The 23,862-nt window shown below is 43.9% G+C and overlaps 1 protein-coding gene across 2 annotated transcripts in view; it reads right to left on the bottom strand.

Annotated features, from left to right (window-relative positions):
• Positions 1-5,683: 5,683 nt before the first annotated feature.
• cdkal1 (CDK5 regulatory subunit associated protein 1-like 1) overlaps positions 5,684-23,862 on the bottom strand; it is a 326,254-nt gene continuing 308,075 nt past the window's right edge. Inside the window, exons 15-16 of one of the 2 annotated variants that reach the window (XR_013933115.1) lie at positions 7,639-8,239; positions 5,684-7,597 (exon numbers count right to left, since the gene is read on the bottom strand). Coding sequence is in view for 1 of the 2 variants with exons in the window: in XM_080427624.1 (XP_080283750.1) it covers positions 8,069-8,239 (171 nt within the window). In the remaining variant the exon portion in view is untranslated. Of the gene's footprint in view, positions 8,240-23,862 lie in introns of both variants that reach the window. The other variant, XM_080427624.1, reaches the window with a different exon arrangement.

Below are 23,862 nucleotides of genomic sequence, written 5' to 3'. Positions count from 1 at the left end.
CACCTACTCTGATGTGTTGTTCATTCTCTTTTTTCAACACATGAACCCTAGCGTCCCTGGTCTGGGCCACATCACAATGGGCGCAACGTTCCGTCAAAATAGCATTGACTGTACGTCATTTTAAAAAGATTTTCTGAAAATGTTCGTCTATATAACGACAAAAATAAGGACGCCAGGGTGGAAGTGGTGTGAAGGGAAACAAAGTAAATTCTTGGTGATTATCATGTTCTATAGAAACAGCGATATTTATGATACAACCCATGCTGACAGAGAGATGTCTGTCTTTCTCTCTATTTCAGTCATCTTATTCCCCCAACACAGATGACTGCTCGACATTTTGGCTACGAACGGGAAGTCGTGATGTTTCTCGTTGACATGAACCCTTGAGCTCCTATTCTGGAACAAACATATGTCGAAAATGATTTTCGGCAAAGATATTTAGTGTAGAGGGGGAAGAAAATGACAGGACCAAATATAGACCCCTGGGGGACTTCGATCAACAAAGTGTATACTGTATATAGGGGTTTAGGGTACCAGTGCCTGCTCTCCAGATGTGTGATCAATCAATCTATGAGGTTGATTAATGAATCTAAATAGAACACAGTATGTCGTCGCTGTCAGGGTGGAAACCTTGTATGTGCAAAATCGTTCCTTTAAACATTTTAAAGGGTTGAAAACAGCCGATCTACCAGTTCAAAGCGTGTCACAATAATGCGACGCGTTGTGAGGTTGTAGATCTGCCATTTTCACAACTGAGGTTTCAGCTTTGAGATTTTCACTACTTCTTTTGTACGACTCTCATTACTTTATGAAAAAAAACACCATAAAAAGTTGAAATACGTCGGTACAGGGTTTCTCGCGCCCGGCAGCGACGATATGCACAAAATATTACAGGGTTATCATTCATGCCAGAAAAAAGTCACATCTTGCTCTACGATGAAGGATGTCTCCACTTCAGTTTCAAAGCAATAGAAGAGAACGGCTCTATCAATCACCAGGACTCAGAGCATTGTGAGCTCTTCTCCAGCTCTGTTATGTAAACAACATGCAGCCTCCAGACTCCAGCCACGCCAAGAGACATCAAACCAATCGTATTAACCCATTTAGACCGTGAAAGACTCGGTGTAATTTTTTTTATTTCTTTGGCTATTCAAAAATAGCAGATCTGCAAGCTCATAGCATGGCACCGAGTGCAGCGCCATGAGCTTGTAGATCTAATATTTTAGAAAAATCGTGAAAATTTGTGAAAATCTTCATATATATATATTATTTTTAAAGCAAACATTTGTAACTCAAATCTTTGATTTTTCTAAAATAGTAGATCTACAAGCTCATAAGTGCTGCACTATGAGCTTGTAGATCTGCTATTTTTGAATAGCCAAATAAATCTTAAAATGACACACAGAGGCTTTCCCGGTCTTACTGGGTTAAGTGAACCCAATAGATACATCTTCAGACTAATACCATCCTTTCATCGCCCTACTAGCAGTACTGGAGAGCTGCCATGTCTTTGTGTGTTTTTACTAAAGAGCTTTTCCAGAACAATGTTGTGTTGCGCAGCTAAAATATTGACTTTGGTCCCCGGTCCCTCTGGTGATTACAAACACCCCTCGGTCGCTCAAAGTCAAAGATATTTAAGCCCCCCACTCACAAACAATAAACATACATATGAGCATGAGCATACTGTACGTGCACATGCGTGTACACACTATACACAGATATGCATGAACACACACACACACACACACACACACACACACACACACACACAGAGGATTGGCAAGCCACTCAATAGAGCCAATCTTCGACTCTCACAGCGGGTTTGAATTCCCAGCTTACTTTGCAGTGACAGTGAGGCATGAGAATTTGTGTGCGTCTGTGTGTGTGTGTGTGTGTGTGTGTGTGTGTGTGTGTGTGTGTGTGTGTGTTAGATAAAAACACAGCCAGCTCAAACTAGGGCCACCCAACTAAGCAATGGGGGCAAAGCTGGCATGAAGACCCAGCTATGCATACATACTGTATATGCACACATATGCACACAAACACACACACCGCATAGGCCTGTGTTTAGGAGCGGACATGCTTGCCAAGTCATTTTCCCCTCTGATCCCGGAGGCATTGAAGTGCTTATAATACACAGAACAGACCCTTTCCTATAGAAATAGAGGGAAGAAGGAGAAAAAAGGGAGAAGAGAAAGTGGTAAAATAGACTGAACTAGCCATGAGGAAAATGTTTTCGTTTTTTTTTAAAACATTAAACAATTAAATCCTATTATATTTAGTTGACCAGGGTTCCTCAGGGCTATACTTGATCTGCAACTTTTTCCTTATATACCAAAACTCTTTGCCAAAAATAGCATATCTTCAAGCTGTTTCTGTCCCCTATGTCAGCGGTTCTCAACCTGAGGGTCGGGACCCCACATGATTTGGGGGGTCTCGGTCTCCAGATGACAGTGAAGGGACAATTTAGATCTATGCGAACCTATTTAAAGCCGCCACGTGCCAATCGCGTAGATCTTTTTTTTTTATTTCACCCAAAGACCAAGGAGATATGATTAGTCAAAGATCTAGACTCCTATCCACTTCCTTGTTAAATTAAAACTTAAAAATGCTGTATTTCGGCTCCTGAGTACTTTAGTTTTTTCAATGGAAAAACTCTGGCACTGGCTAAAAAAATATGAAAATACCTCTGGCAGTTAATGGGTTAAGACCTTTTTAATATCTACAAAAAAGGAAAGAAAAAATACCATTACTGCATCAAAAGTAACCAACAAACTATACTATAAAAACTGGTCAAACATTGGTCAAATTGTCGAATAATATAAGAAATAGCCGATCTACAAGCTTGTAGATCTGCTATTTTCACAATTTTTATCTGTGGAACCGAGTCAAACTAAATGTTATGCCTCAAGTCCTACATTTCCAAGTGCTGTCAGGTGTTCATGTGTTCGTCCAGGAACTTGTAGGTGTCCAGTCTATCCACCGACTCCACCGACTCCCCATGAATGATGCTGGGAGCTGGCTGTCTCTTTTTGCTCCGGCGGTTGTCCACTACCTAGTTCGTTGGTCTTGCTTGACAACGCATCGTGTTGTGAACTTGTAGATCGGCTATTTTATCAGATTTTGCCAAAGTAGGGCATTCATTTATGACAACACATAAAAAGTTGAAATTTGGAGAAGCAAGGACAGCAAAGATATGCACCTAGGAGCATTTGGGTGCCATATTGCGATACTGTTATGAAGGTACTGTACACAGAGGGATGTTGTCACGTCTTTCTGTCACAGCTCAGTCATAAAAGTGATCATGGAGGTAACATGAACTACTGTACAACAAACAAACCCAATGTAAACACAGACCGTGATTTAAAACATCACGGTCTGTCAAAACAGTTTTTTTTCTGACAAGGTCATTTCACATTTATCTACTGTAATTTAAAAAAATAAAAATAAAAACATGTCAGTGCATAACAAGTTAAAATGGAATAGTTAATGGCAGTAGAGTCCAAATAAATGGATTGTAATCGATAGAGAGCCAGAGTGTGCTAGGAATTTTTCATCACCAAAATAACCTTGTCATACAGTATTGAACAGGCAGGTGAGTGATTAGAACAACATTAATTGGTCTATTATAAATTAACGACCTTCACATTCTACTGGCACTGTGTCAATGTCAGGAAATGATGGAGAGAATAGAAAATACCAGGAATTCATGCCATTTGCCCTCTTATTTGCTACACGATTCCCTCCCGTGCGCATGTGTTGGCTTCAATTAATACACTGATTCAGTGGCTGCTGCCAATTGGGGCAACATTCTGAGATCAAATGTCTTTGGGGATATTTTAAACACACATACACACTATTTACTGACATTTCTCCAGTCAAGCCTCAGATGCAAAGCACTGTCAATCACAGCTGTTAAAATGAGTCTGCCCTGGAGCTATTTAGGCAATGTTTGCAAATGAAATGATATATACTAGTATTTTGAGTTGTGATAGGTTAAACTTTGAAAATGAACAATCACACACTGAGGGTTTGGCTTGACATCTCAACCTCCGCATGTAAATTATCTCCGTTCAGTGGTTATCACATTGGCTTCTCTGTGTTCTTATGCAAGTCGAACCACTTGCAATGAAAAGCACTTTAATGAATGGAATGAAATGAAATGGCGTGTGCGACGCCAAAGGCTAGCGCTTTAATGTCCGAATGCGTCTTCCCATTCATCTCGCGTCCCAAGTAGCTCCGTTTCACATCAAAAGAAACGTCACCGCCGCGCACATGACAAATTGACAACAGCTGCAACTGAGAGACAAATTCAGAAACTCTCACTCGCTTTTATTAGCATGAATGATGCACAGTGAATAATGATCTGGCTTCTATAGCGGCCCGTCTCAATATTTCATAATAAGTGATGATCTCCAAAACATAAAGGGTGTCGTCGTATCCATATTTCATGGGCGAACAATGCAGTGTAACTGACATACATGAAGAGGAAATGTGCTTACAAAGCATCAAAAGAAGTGTCACAAAGTACAGGGGGAAGAAATAATACGGAGCGCTGTACACCGGGGTGTAACAAGCCACACAGCTACACGCACCATTTGATCACATAATACAAAGTATGTGTGTGAGTGTGTGCATGTATGTTTGTGACACGCATCATTTGCCGGGATAATATAAAAGCTCTGGTGGTGTACTGTATGTGTACCCACGAGTGTGCTTGATGTGCATCGCTTCGTATAGCGAAATGTTGCTGTTTATAAGACTGTAACCTTATATGTATACTATATATACTATGTGTGTATGTATGTGTGTGTGTGTGTGTGTGTGTGTGTGACATGTGTCAGTTGCTTGAATAAGCCCAAGTTATACGCTTGGCTTGCTGTGTGTGTTGTTTGTGTGTGGTTTATATGTGTGATATGCATGATTTAGTTAGACATTACAAAGCTAAGGTGTGTGAGTGTGCATGTGTGTGAGATAGAGAGAGAGAGTGTGTGCGTGTGTGTGTGTGTGTGTATGTGTGTGTGTGTCTGTCTCTCTAACTTACAGGTAGTGATGAACACGGTCACTCCACTGTGTAGCGTCAGAGGCATCAACACACCCACACATGCTGGCTTTCTGCTAAATTAAGCATGGAGGGGGACAACACACTGACACAACATCACACAGCAAAAGCATGTATAAACACACACAGACACATTAGACACTGAGCCCCCCCCCCCCCCCCCACCACACACACACACACACACACACACACACACACAGGCCTAGGATGTATTTGCTGTCGGGCAGAAACCTTATTATAACTTTTTAATTCCCCATAAATTCCTACGGCGTAGCCGATATACCTGCTCAAAATGCGTCGCATAGCACAAATTTGAAATTTTGAAACAGTTTTGGACATATGAGGTTTCCACCCAACAGCAACGACGTGTAGAAGAGGCACAGAAGCACAGTTACGCACATCTACAGCGTAGATACAGCAGCACACACACACACACACACACAGGGAGAGAAGCGCAAACATGCAGACACACACGAGCGCGACAGAGACACGTGTGGCAGCGCAATGCGACACATAAATTGGGGCATGTATTATTAAGTGTCTGTGAAGATGAGCTTTCAGTGCACATGTTGTGAGCGCTGCTGACGGAAGGGAAAGAAAGACGCAGGGCGACACGTTCACTGCACTCCAACAACTTTTTATCCATAAGACAGATGGAGAGCCGTATGATGACATACACAACACACATCACATCTAAAATGAACACGGGAAGAGAACCAAAATTAAAAGGCGGACATCCTTTACAAAATCATTCCCATATGAATCCAAATAAACATCATAAAACTGACAGAGATATAGGAGAGGCGAGTAGACAGAGGAAAAGAAGAGATTGTATATAGATTGTGGCATATCGGTCAATCGATGCTTCAATCAACCAACCGATCAATCGGTCAATCTATCCACATTGCAGACAAGTCATTCTGGAGTAATTACCTTTGCCCCTTATTAAACTGATGGCGAGGACAACGCTGATGAAACTTTAATGTGGAAACAACAATTAATGACCAAATTAAGGCAATACACACACCTGAGGCCACAGTTATGACCAGACCAGGTGCATACTGTAAAGATGGTCACATCACAGACAAAAAGCTCCACTGTGTCTACAGGTCAGGGGTGGGTTTTTGCATTTTGCCAGCTTCCTATCCCACCAAAAGCAAGTCAACATACATGTCATAACAAAACAAAACAAATCTGATCATCAACCCAAGAGGAGAAAAGCTTGTATCCCCATGGCCAACTGTCTGGACCACTCAGTCGTTGAGGTTGTTCTGGGATGTACAATATCCTTGACCTTGACATTTAAGACAAAAAAAAACATCTTAAGATCACTTTTCTAACTAAAATAAACTTCAAAAACAATTATTATGCAGTGAAGCTATGCTAAAAAAAAAAGTGTTTCTTTTATCTCTGTGGTGAAAAATAAATACTTTGAACAGAAGGTTTACAAACTAAAACACCATTCTGGAGAGTTTTACACAACTCAGTTTTGAACTCCTTCCTCTTCCTCAGTATGCACATCTTACTCACATTTTATGTTACACATTTGTGTGTGTGTGTGTGTGTGTGTGTGTGTGTGTGTGTGTGTGTGTGTGTGTGTGTGTGTGTGTGTGTGTGTGTGTGTGTGTGTGTGTGTGAGAGAGACACATCCACATCTCAATCCTCAATCAGAGGGTGGAAAAAAATATATTTTAATATATATTTTAATAGTCTTCACTGTCTGAAAACTCACATTACCTGTCAAAATAGTATTCAGCTGTCAAAACCTCAGTATTGAAGCAAACAAGTATGGAGAGTTTCACAATTCACTTTTTTTCTTCTCTCCCTGTAGTGGTGTATTCAACATCAAAAATGTTCTTTGGTAAGTATAATCAACAAGTCTACTATAAATAGCAAGGCGGTATGAGCTTTCAGACAGAGTTTGAAATGTGTTGAAGAGATGCGTTTGATTCTCCTTGGCTATACGGTCACCGCCATGTTATCTACACTGACGTCGACTCATTTGCCAGGTCTCATCACTGCTGAAGGCTACACGTCTCCAGCACATCAAAAATTTCATCTCTGTCGGGTGGAAACCCCGTATGTCCAAAACTGTTCCTTTTATATCATTATAATTTATGTTTTTACAAAAATAGTGAAAATAGCCGATCTACAAGCTCACAACGCCTCGCGATGCGAGGCTTCGTGAGCTTGTAGATCTGCTATTTTCACTACTTTTGTGGAACACGCAGGGCACTCATTTACAACGGAGCAAAAAAGAAATATGGACATACAAGGTTGCTGCCTGACAGCAGCGATATGCTTCTGCGTCCTCATAACTAACGGGATGGGAGTAAAAACTCTCATCTAATTGTTTCATTTCCTCCAAAGCAGCATGAGGACTATTTATACACAATTGAAAACATTTACTAAATTCCTATTGAATAAACTCTGTGCGTTAGAAAGCCGTCCAATCTTTGACATCACAGGAACCAAAACTGGAGCAAAACCCATCAATCCTTTTCATTTTTAAAAATAAAAGGAGAGAAAAGAAATCTAATTGGTAAAATAAAATCTCTACTGCCCATTTGTTTTACTCCAATCCATAACTCTTGTGATGTCATCTACTTCTTCCTCCTAGTGTGGCTGAACAGCATAATCGTTGCTGTCGGGTGGAAACCTTGTATCTCCAAAACCATTCCTTTTTATTATAATTAAAAACATTTTTTTTAAATAGTGAAAACAGCCGATCTACAAGACGTGCTGGGAGCTCGCAGGTCTGCTATTTTCGCGACACTCTTGTATGATGAAGTAGGGAATTGATTTACGAAAAAACATAAAAAGTGGAAATATGGAGATACGAGGTTTCAGCCCGACCGCAACACCATGGTTTAGTGTCCTGTAGAAGGAACCCGGGCAGAGTGTTCACTGTTCTTAATTAATCCTGCTCCACCTCGTTTAGCCTCCAGTGATGTCACTGTCCTCAGGTGTCCTCAGGAAGACACTGTTGCTGTGCTGAATGTTCCTTCAGTAGACTTTCTCCAGAATGAAGGCCAACACCGCTGCTGCCACCGCCAGCCCCACCCCCAGCATCTTCAGCCTTTCCCTGTCCAGGCTGTAGGAGCCAATCAGCAAGCCGGATGAGGAGGGCAAGGAGGCGGGGCCGTGAATCCCATTGGCCCGGGAAGCCGCCTGTGCCTGTGGGGTGACACGGACAGATAAGAGAATTCAGTTGAGATGAGTGTCGAGTAGGTTGAGTGTGTTAATCCTCGGTACACACCAGAGATTAATTTAAATGCCATTATATGTCAACACTGATTGTAAAAAGATGGATCCTGAGTTACATGTAAGCACTAAGCACACATCCAAGTAGGACTGGAATCATGTTTCTTTTTTCATAAATATTTTTTTTAACCCCCTTTTCCCATTTAATTTGTCAATTCATTCTTCTCCTCTCTGTGTTGCCACTTCTGTGGTAACCTACTGGCTCACCAGTCAGTGAGGAACACCCACCGGGAGGATGTAGTGCCTCCGTCCTACTCCTCCCGTCACTCCTCCCGGCTTCCTTCCCCTGAACATGGCCAATTGTGTTCGTATAGACGCGCGGCCAAACAAGATGCACCGCGGTGCATTCAAACTCCTAAGCCTTCTAAGGGAGCAGGCACTGTCATCATGCTCCACTCCATCACCTTAGAATCATGTTTCTAAACCAACATCAACATTGGTGATTTAGGAAAACCACGTTCCACTGCCTTTTGGGCATAATTATTATTTATATTTATGGATTATTATTTATTAAGATGTATGTTAATGATGGCTGTGTGCCTTATATTGGAACATTTCTAGGTGTATCTTCTGTCTGAACTGAGACAGTTTAATGGTAAGTGGGGCATGACAGTACAGTAGGCTATTATGAAGGCTAACACACACACACACACACACACACACACACACACACACACACACACACACACACACAATGGGGAGGCAAAGTCAGAGGTTGTGCGTCCAAAGCCTGATTTATACTTAGTTGTGAGCTTGCAGATCCGCCATTTCCGGCGCGCGACACTGGCGAGGAAGGAAGTATAATGGGGCTTTTAACTCCTGTCCGTAACCCATAATCAGGGCCTCATCTTCAGGGCAAATCAATTGGCCATGGTCACATATCAAACTCTAAGGTTAGCCATTAGACTGGGCAGCGAGCCAAGGAATCAAGTGCCTGTAATCAGCAGGTCCGGTTAAGTCCTAATGTGTCAGACCATTAAAAAGACATCTGCCTGTGAAGGCCGGTGACAGTGATAGATGGACGGCCTCGCGCCGAGGAGGAGCGGTGGAAGGAAAAGGAGTGAAAAGAAAATAAATGAGAAGAAATTATATACGGGGAACACGAGGTGAGGAACGCCGAGTTCTGCTCGCAATTTTCTCCTGGATAAATAGAGCGCACACTTTCCCCTATGTATCATCCTGTGAAGTCATGAACCCATCAGCCGGGGATGTCTTCATAAAACGATCTTTTGACGATGAGCCACACATCAGCCATTAGAGACCATTGGCTCTAATCGTTATTGCATTTGGAAGTACATCCACTAGTGTCCCTGGATATTAGCCTCCGTAGACAGTGCAGCCAGGGCCATCGCTTGAGGGTGATTCATACCACTGGCTCTCAACCCGTGGTCCGGGGGCCCACTTGGTGGGCCTACTGTGGCGTGAGGATACCGTTGCATGTGGGCCCCCACAATAATTGTCGAAACACTGAGATTTGAATGATGATATAACATACATTTTTAGAAAAGATCATTGTATTTTTGGGTTTAAAACCTTAAAAAGTTTTAATTGTCATACCAATAAATTGTTAAGTGGTCAGATGGGTGGACCAGACCTCAAATGCTTTTGAGATTGTCAAGTGGGCAATGCTCCCAAAAAGGGTTGAGAACCACTGATTTATACTATACACTGGAAACAGCTGATATACAAGCTTGTAGACGGGCTGTTTTTGGTGCACGACACGCCGTGCAAACCGAGAATTAACTAGAAAAAGTGCCTCTCGGAGCCTACCTGACCTGGTGGAGACCCACCAGGTCAGGTAGGTTATTGTGGGTCAACAATGTTCGGAATTCGCCAATCAGGATAGAATATGAAAAATCTGACGGATCCGTCTTGATCACTTGACTATAGAGATAATGTGTACCAATTTGCGTGATGTTTGGACAACATTTGTAGGAGTAATCAAAGGAGTAATGATTTGCAAAAATCGGCCTCCTGGTGGCGCTATAATAGGGCAATGTTAAAAGGGGGGCATTTGTTCCTCAACGTAGTGTGAATGTGCGTTAAAAGAGAGACAGGGACTGAAAGTTCCATGGCATTACCATTTCCTCAGCCTCCACTAACTCATTATCATACACTGTGATATCACCCGTCTTGTACTTTCTCTTCATGACTTAGAAAAAGGGGGTTACGTTTCCCTTCCGAGTGACAACCCGTTGACCAGCAATTGATTAGAGGCGGGTGGACTGTCAGCACCAGGGGCTACTAATTTGAGCATTAAGCAAATTGGATGAGAGAGATGGAGACGGGCCGCGTTGTCCGTCAGTGGCTGCAGGTAGAACACACATCGATCTGCGTGACCTTGCTGTGCGTCACATACCTGATGTTCCAGACAGCAGCCACTGTAATGTGGATTACGCCTCGGCAATATTGAACAATTGATCACCGGCTTTCCTTTAATCAAGTCCAGAGGGGCTGATGGGATGTCATTCTTTTCATATTTAGTGTAATTCAACTTAATCTCTCTCTCTCTCTCTCTCTCTCTCTCTCTCTCTCGTCTTGCATGCTGCATAGTAAAACCCTCAGTAGTATTGACACAAATGAACCCTTATGGGTCACTGGTGTCCATTTTACACTTCCAGAATCAAATGAACACTGAGGATGTTGTTGTGTTGTCTCCTGGAGACATCTGTTCACTAAATTATCATTTCAGTGTGTGTGTGTGTGTGTGTGTGTGTGTGTGTGTGTGTGTGTGTGTGTGTGTGTGTGTGTGTGTGTGTGTGTGTGTGTAAGTAAGACACCACCCTCCAGAGACTTCCCTTCTCATTTTGCCTGCTCACCCTGGAGACAGCCCCTCCCACTGTGCCCTGAACACTGTGTGCATGTGCGTGTGTGTGTGTGTGTGTGTGTGTGTGTGTGTGTGTACACATTATGTACTATACCGTCGGTGTCAGGTGGAAACCTTGTATGTGCAAAACCGTAACTTTTCAAAAAATGGAACGGATATGTTCATAAATAGTGAAAATAGCCGATCTACAAGCTCACAATGCGTTGCATCGCATACTCTTGTATGAGGAAGTAGGGCATTATTAAATGACGAAAAAACATAAAAAGTAGACATTTGGATATACAAGGCTTCTGCCTGTGTGCATGTCTCACTGTGCTGCCCTTTACCATTTCAAAATGTCTGCACCAGAACAGAGAACCCAGATAAAGTTGTCAGAGGGCGCGTGCACGTGAACGAGACGAAAACGAAACCCACCACAATGAGAGACTTTGTCTATTACTCCACTTCGTACGTGCACACAGAGCAAGTTTGACTTGCACGCCTACGCATGTTGTGTGTGTGTGTGTGTGTGTGTGTGTGTGTGTGTGTGTGTGTGTGTGTGTGTGTGTGTGTGTGTGTGTGTGTGTGTGTGTGTGTGTGTGCCATATGTCTGCGCTCTTTGTAACCCATCCGCTACTCCCACTCTCCACCTTTCTGATGGCTGTGAACACTGCCTTATGCCACCCACTCCTGTCCTCGCTATTGTCCATGAATGCTTTCCTCTGTTACCAGACACAATGGAGGGAAGGATACTATAACCAACACCGCCTGTGTGACACATCCTTAGTCACTGAGAGAGAGAGGGTCGCGGACAACGGCGGGGCAGATACCATAACAATGTCTGGTTAGCGAGCTCCCGTTAGCGCCGCGCGGGCGTTTGACTCGGCCGCTCACCCCCAAGATGATACTCTGTGTATTCCGGGGCAAAAAGGGCGTTCGAGGGACAATAAGGAAGTGATGCTCTCTTGATAGGCTTCACAGTAAGAGGGTAGGTTTAACACCCCCTCCTCCTACGGTCATAGTTCTGAGACATATGGCTATATGATCTAGCCCTCATCTTATGATCTCCTGTGTAATGATCCCGTTTAAATGAACACAAGATCTGTTTATAATGACTTCCAAGTACGCCCGTCCGCAAACTCGAAGCCCGCTAATCCCAAAGTGACAGGATAATGCCCGCTGTACTTCAACGGGGCTCTTCAAAAGCGCTGCGGTGTGTCAATCTTTTAACCCATTAAGATCGGGAACGCATCTGTGTCATTTTTTGATTTGAGCTACAAAAGCATTATTTTACACATTGGCTATTCAAAAATAGCAGATCTACAAGCTCATAGCGCGGCACCGAGTGCCTCGCTACGAGCTTGTATATCTGCTAATTTTGAAAAATTGTGAAAATGTGTGCAAATATTTTAATATATATATTATTTTAAAGCGAACATTTTTAACTCAAATCTTTGCTTCTGGGGGTCCCTGGAACAACATATTTTGAGATGGGGGTCCGCGGCCAACTACATATGATTTTGGGGGTCCTTGAAAATTATGAAAAAGTTTGAGAACCACTGATATAGCAACATAGGTTTTTTTTTTTTAACTGTTGGGATTTAGAAGACATTTGTAAAATCACCCTCAGGTCTTAATGGGTTAAAGTGGCCCACGTAAAACTTTGAAAGTATGACACAGGAAAATAGAAATAAGAGTGACAGACAGAGAGACAGAGATGGAGAGGGGGTAAAAGGGGAAGACAATGATCCACAGGAAAGAAAGTATAGCCTCTACCCTGTAAATATCACTACGGACACAGAGACAGAGTGAAATGGATGAAGCATGATGTTCTTCTTTGTCGTACGAAAATAGCAGACCTACAAGCTCACAACGCGGTACAGATGCCAGTCTGCGACGGAGCATAAGTGAGGCATTACTCTCCATTTTTTCTTTTCCATGTGCGTCGTCTATATGCAGGTATATTGGAACAGCAGGGGCTCTGAAAGAAGACTGAATAATACAATCTACAAGCTATTACTACTACTGAGAGCCGAGGGGGGGGGGGGGGGGGCAGAAGATGATAGGGTGGGTAGGAAGGAGAGCAGGAGAGGAGATGCCATGAGAGTTGAAAGCAAAGGGAGGAGATAGGTGGATTATAACAATAATTCACCACCTGCTAGCTTGCACGCTGCGTTGTGTGAGTGAGAGAGGGGGAGAGAGAGAGGGGGAGAGAGAGGGAGAGAGCGCATGTGTGTGTATTTCTACAGGTGTAGGCCTGTGGGGTGGATACTGTGTGTGTGTGTGTGTGTGTGTGTGTGTGTGTGTGTGTGTGTGTGTGTGTGTGTGTGTGTGTGTGTGTGTGTGTGTGTGTGTGTGTGTGTGTGTGTGTGTGTGTGTGTGTGTGTGTGTGTGTGTGTGTGTGTGTGTGTGTGTGCGTGTGTGTGCGTGTGTGTGTGTGTGTCTGTTCAAAGTGGGTAATCCTCAGTAAAATCATCCAACATGATACCGCAGGCATACACTGTCTGTCTGTCTGTCTACCTGCCTGCCAGCCAGCCAGCTGGGGTTCCCCGTCCCATACACAGTCAAATTCTCAGTGTTCATTGCACTCTGAGAGTGTAAAGATGGGCCCATATTTTGGTCCAATTTTAAACTTTTGGAGTTCAATGAGCACTGTGGATTTTGCCAACAAATGGCCTCAAATAACGCCTTCTCTTCTCCTATTCACACACACACAATTTCTCTCTGCGCTTTCACACCAACATTCCTCCACCACACACAACCACGTAGACGGATACATACACACTCAAGGGCACCCACCCATCCACCCACACTTACATTGAAAGGCAGTCAATACAATGCTCTGTGGTCACAGTTCTCACATGATCCCATAACAGCTGTCACCGTCATTCTAGACACACTGGAATATATGTGTGTGTGTGTGTGTGTGTGTGTGTGTGTGTGTGTGTGTGTGTGTGTGTGTGTGTGTGTGTGTGTGTGTGTGTGTGTGTTGTTTAGGGAGGCTTATAACAAAGCCATGGAGAGATACTGTAACAGGCATCTCAGTGAGAGGCCAGTTCACAAAGCAATATAGTGATAATGAGAACAAGCTGTGATAGTACTGGACATAGGCAGGCACACGAACGAGTGCACACACACACACACGCACGCACGCACGCACGAGCTAAATGACACAAGAGGGAGAGCGGAGAAGTGTGTGAGTGATAAAGAAACAACAGAGGAATAGAGAAAGAATGAGAAGGTAGATTAGATGACGATACACTGTAGAGTAGACACTGGACATCAATCCAGGAGAAACATGGCAAGAGGGAGAGAGAGAGAGAGAGTGAGAGATAATATGACAGACAGGCAGACAGGCAGACAGACAGGCAGACAGGCAGACAGGCAGACAGACAGGCAGAGAGACAGGGGGATGACAGAGAGAGTAAAAGGGATTTTTTCAATCTTTTTCTCCACCGTACAGGGCAGTGCTGAGGTCAAAGTCATAGAAGACAGAGAATTGCCTGGCTAATAGAGGAATGATGGAGTCTAGTTAAAAAGAATGGACTTTCTGCTGGGGTTGCTGACCAGGACGAGCTGAGGGAGACGAGGTCTCTCAATTCAACTCACTTTTCAATTTAAAGACTTTTATTGGCACGGAGAGACAAACATGTACAGGCACATGCACAGACACATTACAAAGTGAAATCCTGAGTGTCACACCGATGGGCAGTGGTGGAAAAAGTACTCAAATGTTTTACTTAAGTAAAAGTATCAATATTACTGCAATGTAGAAGTACTCTGTTACAAGTAAAAGTCCGGAATTCAAAATTTACTTTAGTAAAAGTACAAAAGTATTGGTATCAAAATGTACTTAAAGTACCAAAAGTAAAAGTACTAAAATGTAAAATAGCAGATCTACAAGCTCACAACGTTTTCAAATAATTGTAGTGGAGTGAAAGTACAATATTTTCTTTTGAGATGTAAAAGTATAGACAATTGGACATACTCCAGTAAAGTAAAAGTACCTCAAAAGTGTACTTAAGTACAGTACTTGAGTAAATCTACATAGTTACTTTACACCACTGGTAGTCAATTTTAGGACTCAGACAGGGTGGTCATTTTGCCATAATGTACTGTTAGATTTAGGGACACATAATGGTCAATTTAGCTTTGAGTGTTTTGTGGTGTCTTTCCAACTGATATACTGTATCTTTCTTTTTTGTCTTGTTATCATTTGGTTGGCTTCGATTCATACAAGCTTTACAGTTTATCTGTAAAGCTTGTATGAGCAACTCCTAGAGATCGATGTAGGAGCAACAACATGGTGAGCAGTGTGTGCTCACTGGTACAAGAAAGAAAACGCGCCACATCCACATGCTGCAGAAGAATCACCTCATCTGTGAGCACATGGCCCACACTGTCACACCTCATGTCATGTAACATACATACACACGTCACAGCCTGTCCCTCTATGTGCACAAGCATGTGCATGCAAACCTGCTCACATAAACACACACACACACACACACACACACACCCACACAGAGTCAGACAGACACCGCAGGCACATGGTGTCCAACAAAACAACCAGGCCTCCATGTGTCATGTTACAAATGCATACACACGCCCCCACAAACATGCACAGTTGAAACGACCACTCGATCCTGTGTCTCGCACGCACGCACGCACGCCCACCAACAGTACATAATGATAATTGGGGCAGTTTCAGGACACACACACACACAATATATGCATTATCCACTACTCTGTGCGTGTACAGTTTTGTTGACACACACACACACACACAATGTCCTTAATACCCATGTCACATGCAGTAAACTAGGTCCATGGGAAAAGGACTGCTTCAATAGTTTACAGTTACGGTAACCAAAGACAATACGTACTGTGCGGCACATGGAGGTGTGTGTGTGTGTGTGTGTGTACAGCATGTCTAACTTTACATGTAGCTGTGGTTTGTGTCTAAGGAAATGACACTACCACTAATAACATCATGTTGGAGATGGGAGGCACAGAGAGAGAGAGAGAGAGAGAAGTGACATGATCAAAGGAAACATTAAGAACAGGCCAGGGTTACACACACACACACACACACACACACACACACACACACACATACTGTACATGAGATCTGCAAAGATCACTGTGTGTGTATGTGTGTGTGTGTGTGTGTGTGTGTGTGTGTGTGTGTGTGTGTGTGTGTGTGTGTGTGTGTGTGTGTGTGTGTGTGTGTGTGTGTGTGTGTGTGTGTTCGAGGACTGATGTGTTTTGGTGTAAAAATCCAATTTAATTCTTTTATAGCATGCTCCATTGACTTGAATACACTGCTGTGCCTGCCTTACTTTCAGTCTCCACACCAGCAGCCACAGTGTGTCAGAGGTCAGGTTAGAGTGGCTCCTCAGCTTCACTAAAGCATACAGAGATGTTTTTTCATGAGTCTCGGCTCAAGGACAAGAGATTCATATGAGAACAATGTTCTGTTGTGAGAACACCTCGCTCTCCCCAGGAAGCAGGGAGCTGATGTTAAAATGAACCCTAGCGTGTACCTATTCTGGGGGGCAAACATTGGGAAAAAAATAGCAATCTATAAGCTCACAACACGGGAACAGGTATAGACCCCTGGGGGAGCCCGGTCAACTATGTATATAGGGTTCAAGTGGTTAGCCCCTTGAACCCTAGCGTCCCAATCTGGGGGGCGACCATTCGGCGAAAATAGCAGATCTACAAGCTCACAACGTGTCGTGTTGGGAGCTTGTTCATCAGCTATTTTGGTAAAGGGATTTGGTGTAGAGGGAAAAAAGAAGGGGACCAAGTATAGATCCCTGGGGGACCCCGGTCAACAAAGTAGGGTTTTAGTGGTTAAGGCCATAAGGAATAGTGGCGTTGCCAGTGTTTAAATTACACTGTGGCTTTCGGGTGAGGGGTTTACTGCATATTCATGCACGTGCATACATGAACGTGTCCCAAAAATACGTTATCAATACATTTAAATTCATATAGAGAATATTTTGCCTGGACCAAGAAAGAAACAGGAAAATGATTTACTATAAGCAAAGAACTTGCTGTAGTTTTGTGGACTGCGTTTAGTTTCCTTCGACTCACATACTATTCCAGAATGGAACATTTTATTACCATCAAGTGCTTTCACTTCCCCACTAAAGCTGTAATTCTGGTGAAAAAGCTGAGTGGCCTCCAGGGGATAGTGAAAACACAAAATCACTGGAGATCTTTGCTTACATGAACTTGTTTACAAGACTGACTCTAGGGAACTATTTTTAATATGCAGTGTAATCAAAAGACAAGAAACGACTTGGAAGGGGGGGGGGAAACGTCCCTGATGTAATTCATTTTCATCCTAAACAATCTCTCGGTCTCAAAGTAAACACGCAGCAACGGGGCATGTAGAACCTTTTGACTTACAAAATAAATATTTCCCAAATAGAGCGAGGCCATGTAATACTATTTGACATCTTAAATGAAAATACTTAAAATAGACGTGATTAATGTTTTGATAGCTTGTTTACTTGTGTGTTGCGACGATGGTTTTTAAAGTATACACGGAGCATAGGCCATGTAAATGCAATTTGACACGCTGAATAAAAACACCCGAAATAGCCGTGACTGATGTTTTGAAAGCTAAACAATTTGTTTGCCCACGAAAGTAAACAAAGTCGTGCACAGGCCACGCAAAAACCTTTCGACATTATAAATAAAGGCGTTAAAAATAGATTTGAGACGATTAGAGAAGTCAGTCTTTGATTTTAGATGTGTTTTTTTATATATATAACAATATGGCTGTCAACATGTGTGCATAACGCAACATCAAAGTAACACGCTGTAACAGTTGCACTGAGCCATATCAATGCCAAGCGCTTCAATTGTTTGTGTGTGTGTGTGTGTGTGTGTGTGTGTGTGTGTGTGTGTGTGTGTGTGCGCACGCACGTATATCAAGACAGCGTCCCACGGAGCCAACAGCTAGCGGGGAGTCTCCCAGGCACGCCAGGGGACCATGTGTGTATGTGTGTGTGTGTGTTTGTATGTGGAGACAGAGAGAGAGGGAGAGGGGGAGGAGAGAGAGCGAGTGTGTGTGTGTGTTGACTTTTGGCGTCCAGTAGCACCATGTGTGACTCGATGAGTTATGATGTAAAGGCAAAGCAATCCCAGCCAATCAGCTCCCTCCCATTAACTGACGAACCACCTCTAGCCCCTAGGAACCCCATTACAGTTCCTTTACACATCCCCCCACACACACACACACAAATAGCAGATCTACAAGCTAACTTTTAAATGTCTAAACCTAACCCGAATTTTTCCCAATTCTAAAACTATTTCTAAAGATCTCACGACATCTATTTCTCATATTCTACTTGCGGGGACATTTGGTCCTCACAAGTATAGTACACACACACACACACACACACACACACACACACACACACACACACACACACACACACACACACACACACAGGTGACACATTACTGACAGACACCTGTCAGGATGGAGGTATTAGAGAGCAAGAAAATGGAATGAGAGGAAGAAAGTGCTAAAGAAATGGACAGAAAGTGAAAAGGGAAAGATAAGGCCCTACAGAAGCAGAGAGTTAGAGGAGAAAAGCAGCATGTCTTCCAATTTAACACTTGAGGTCAGATTCATCCGCTTCGTCTTCTTTCAATCCGCCCATTTCTTCTTCATCTCTGGTGTCTTTGTCGTCGTGGATGGCGGAGTGCGTTTCTTTTCTTTACCTCCTTTCCTCCTTTTTTTTTGCCTCTTTTCTTTTACTTTTCTTTCATTTTATTCGATCAATTTTGCCGTCTGGTGGAAGCAGAGGAGTTGTTTTCTTCTCTATCTGTCACCTTGAGAGGGAGTTCTTTGAAAAGAGCTGATTATCGGAAGGTACACCATCTGCTGCGGGCGGGAGAGGAGAGGACACTCTCCCCATCTCATCACATCTCTCTCTCTCTCTCTTTCTTTCTTTCTCTCTCCCTCTCTCTCACTCACTCTCTCTCCCCCTCTATTCCATCTTTTGCTTTCATCTGAGGAAGAGGACCGACGAAGACTCTCTCTCTCTCGCTCTCTCTGTGTCTCGATCCTTGCTGCTGAGTGGCCTTACTCTCTGTCTCATTGTGTCCCTCTAAAAGACTCATTACCAGCCTTCCTCTTGTGCAGAAAGAAAAGGAGAAAGGGCCATGGGCCTCTGTGAATGGACAGAGAGAGGGCGAGAGGGGGAGAGAGAGGGAGAGAGAGAGAGAGAGAGAGAGAGAGAGAGAGAGAGAGAGAGAGAGAGAGAGAGAGAGAGATGGGAGAGAGACGGAGGCGTGAGTCAAAGAAAGGGAGTGGAAATGAAGCAGAGATCAGGAGAGGAGGCGAGTAAGAGGTTGAAAGATGGAGTGAGAGAAAGGAAAGGGGGTTGGGGAGCAAGATGCTGTGCGTTCTGATCCATACAACCTTTGTCTGCTTTCATCACATCCACAACCACCACTATGATAAAAGAACAGGGGTAGAAAGACAGAGAGAAAGCAGAGAAACCTTGATCCAGAATCCCTGATTGCTAAGTGAGTGTGTGTGTGTGTGTGTGTGTGTGTGTGTGTGTGTGTGTGTGTGTGTGTGTGTGTGTGTGTGTGTGTGTGTGTGTGTGCGCCGTGCACATGCGTGCGTGTGTCTCTTCATCCAGGACACATGTTGCATGTCTTGCTGCAATTCTAGATGAAGCCATCTCACTGTCCTCATCCTTAGGAGCTGTCTATGTGTAGAACCTGGCAACGCAAAAGGATTATGGTTCATAAATGAAGGGGGAATCACTGCAATAGCTGCTGCTGCGGCGGTGGTAAAAGCTTCTCTGGTTATCTCCGTTGGAGATCATACTGTTCGGCGGCCGTGTGTGTGTGTGTGTGTGTGTGTGTGTGTGTGTGTGTGTGTGTGTGTGTGTGTCTGTCTGTATTCTGTCTGTCTGTAGGCAGCCAATCTTGCAAACTACTAGGCTAATCAGTGACACATTTCTTGTGCACGCTGCCAGCAGGCCAAGGACATCAATTCATGAATATTTTTCAAATTGGTTAATGACAACTATTGTTATGTATATACATTTTTTATTTATAATTGCCCCCCCCCCAGGCTATGGGATAAGCATCCCACCAGCCTATGGACCAGTACTACTAGCTAATCGCAGACATGCACATTGGGCGGTGTTTCTGCACGACACAACACAAACATACCCCACCCCCTCCAATCTCAAGTCATTACAGAAAGTACGATTTTGGCATTTACATTCGTCGACTATCTCTGTACACAAAGGCAGAGGTCGTACACACCCCTCCTGATCATCGGGGCATCAGTGGAGAGGGTGAGCAGCTTCAAGGACCTCCTCGGGGTGCACATCACAGAGGATCTGACTTGGATTATGCAAACAGAGACTGTGGCAAAGAAGGCGAGAACGCCTGCACCACCTCAGGTAGCTGAGGAAATTCAAGGTCTCACAGAAAGTCCTGAGAGGCCTTCTACTCGGCTATTCCACCTAGACCAGAGCATGCTGACTGCGGGCATCACTGTATGGTATGGAAATAGCTACTCCAAGTATGTTGGTTGTTGCGGAAGGTGGTGCGGTCTGCCCGGTGCACCACAGGGAACTCCCTCACATGGACGAGCGAAACTAAAAAACAAAAACATCTAGTGGGCTACAGTATATCATTGTAACTTTGTTTGTCTTAGTGATGACAAGATGCCACACTAGTTTTCCATGTGTTGAGTGTCTGCTCTAGTATCATTATGATAATGTAATCAGAACACTTTATCATATCTCTTCCCGCCATTGCCCCATGTTATTTCATACTCCAGAGAGCGAGAGAAAGCTGAAAAGATACAGACAATGAATGTGTGTGAGAGAGAGAGTAGAGAGACAATGTACAACATGCCACACTACTCTTTCACGGCCGTCTATCCCCTACAGATCCTGGACATCTATTCATAAATCCATGCATCTGTCTGTCCATCCCTGCCTCCATTCATCCATGCATGGTCAAAGCTCTTTCTCAAACATGTATTCCTTCATCCAGGTATCTAAACATCCCTCCGTCAGTAGATGCATCATGAACTTTGTTTTCCATCAGTCATCAGTTTTCAAAGCCATCCATCTGTACACTCGAGCACCCATGCATCCATCTAGAAAGACAAATCCCTGCCCAGCCACCCATTCCTTTTACATTCATCCACCTGGGCATTCATCTGTCCATCCAAACCATCCATTCATCCTACTATTCCTACATACTTCTATATTCACACACACACACACACACACACACACACACACACACACACACACACACACACACACACACACACAAGGATGCTGGCTGCTGTGCAATTATCTCTATCTCTGAAATGACAGTTCTTTTTTTCATTTGCACTCTCTTTTTCTCTGTCCATGAGGTGAAAGTATAGACCTCACTGCTACTTAATCACTGACTTATATTCCTCCTACTTTCCTTTGTTTTCCCTCAGTCTCTGTCCTCCTTTCGGTATATATCAATAGAAATGATAGGCCTTGGCTTCTCTCTGTCCTTCTCTCTCTGACAGCTTCCCCTATCGCTCGTCACAAACCCACCAGCCTTATGCCTTCATTCCCACTCTTTGTCTGTCTCTCTCTCTCTCTGCCTTACAGGCTGAAATTATAGACCTTATTGTGTCAGCCATGGAGGTGAGAGTCTACCGGCTTGCCTAACCACTCATTCATCTCTCTCTCTCTCTAACACGCACCCACAGACATGCATATGTACTGCGCACGCACACGCACGCGCGCACACACACACACACACACACACACACACACACACACACACACACACACACACACACACACACACACACACACACACACACACACACACACACACACACACACACACACACACACACACACACACACACACACACACACACACACACACAGGGAAAGAGCGCAAGCGCTCAGTGTGTGGTTGAATCATGCAGAGACTCATAGAAAATAGATGGGCTTAAAATATATATAGGCCAAGCACCAGGGTGCTTGTGTGAGATTGTATGTATGTGTGTAATGTACGTGTGTGTGTGTGTGTGTGTGTGTGTGTGTGTGTGTGTGTGTTTTTTAATGTGTGCCTGCAGGTGTGTGTACATCTCTCTCTTTTTTTCGTATCAGTCCGTATCGAGTAGTGCTCTGTTCTCCGCGCATTCAGAACTAAGCACAGCGGCTATAATCACTATCATAGTGGGCATAATTATGTCTCCATCATCACAACGCCCTTGAGCACAGAGCCATCACGTACAGCTCCCATGCATATGCAGTAGCTCCACCGCACGCTAGTTTTCTATGCACTTCCAGGTGCTTCAAGGCTAGTACAGTAGGTCATTTATCTATTAGCCCTGTGCTACGATGCCACCTTCTAGGTCTGTTATTAGCAGCGGACAGAAGTGTCATAATGCCCTAGATGCATCATAACCGTGGTGATGTCTCGGAGTGATGAGTTCTTCTTGTCGCGGAGGACGTTGGTTTTACTGACACCTGAAGACAGCCAACATACTGAATATGTTATGATTGATGATTGACTGATGCGTGTTTCGGAACTAAAATAATCGGAATAATGTGAGATGAGAGGATCGGAGCTTAGTTTTTAAGCTGACGTCTCACAGTGTTCATGATGTGGAGAGTATAAGAAAAAAAATATTATTCATTTATGAAATTTCACTTTCTAGACGTGACGTGGTTGTAATTGCAACAGACCAGCGTTCAGAAAAATGTTTGACTGACACTTCCGGGATCAAACCCAAGCATGACCTTGGCTTGCGGTTATGGTGCAAAAAAAAGAGAAGATACGATTACGTGCTATACTCTGTCACTCCCCTAACATTGTCTCTTCTCTTTCTCTCACCCCCTTCTGTCTCTCTCTCCTGCTCCCTGTCCGTACCTCCCATGAGTCTCCCAGCACCACTCCTCCTCTCCATAAATCCTCAAGCAACGCTGTGTCTTGTGAAACACACTTAGGAGTTAACTGGAGATAATTGGCGTCCACACCCGCACACATGTAACATGTGTGGATGTACATGTGTCGACAGGAAGAAACACAGACAGGAGAAAGAGTGTGGCTGCATGGAAAATCCAGAGTGTTAATTGAACTGAAAGTGTAAAAATTGACCTGTAAGGGTATGTAATTATCTGTGTGTGTGTGTGTGCGTGCGTGTGCGTGCGTGTGCGTGCGTGCGTGCGTGCGTGCGTGCGTGCGTGCGTGCGTGCGTGAGAGAACAGAGTGGGTTTTATGAGGCTGCTAGTTTTACAAGGTCTTCACTGTTGAACTTTTCATACATGATGTCATAAGATCCCAGAAAACGACGTGCTGCTCAACGTGGCGTGAACTTTCACTCTCTCCTCTCCTGTTCCCTCTCTCTCTCTCTCCCATTATTATATCTCCCTCTTTACTCGTTTTAATTCTCCCATTCGTTCACGGCGGGTTTCGGGCTCCTGTCTTTCTACACTCCTCGGCTCCTTGTCTGTTGCCTTCAGTCTCTCTCCCTCCCTCCCTCCTCTCCCCGTCCTCTCTCTCTCACTCTCCCTCCCTCCATCTGTGGCAGTAAAGGCTGATGGAGTGTGAAATTAGAAAGTGTATCATATTCTGCTCTGTGACTCCATGTCCTGAACTATAAGCTACAACTAGTCAGAGTGAAAAATAACATGCGGAGAAACAGACAGATTAACATGGGGAG

The sequence above is a fragment of the Gymnoscopelus braueri genome (assembly GCF_963280865.1).
Source record: "Gymnoscopelus braueri genome assembly, chromosome: 4".
Taxonomy (NCBI): Eukaryota; Metazoa; Chordata; class Actinopteri; order Myctophiformes; family Myctophidae; genus Gymnoscopelus; species Gymnoscopelus braueri.
The sequence above is the reverse complement of the archived record's forward strand: the minus strand, read 5'-3'. Positions and strand labels throughout refer to the sequence as shown.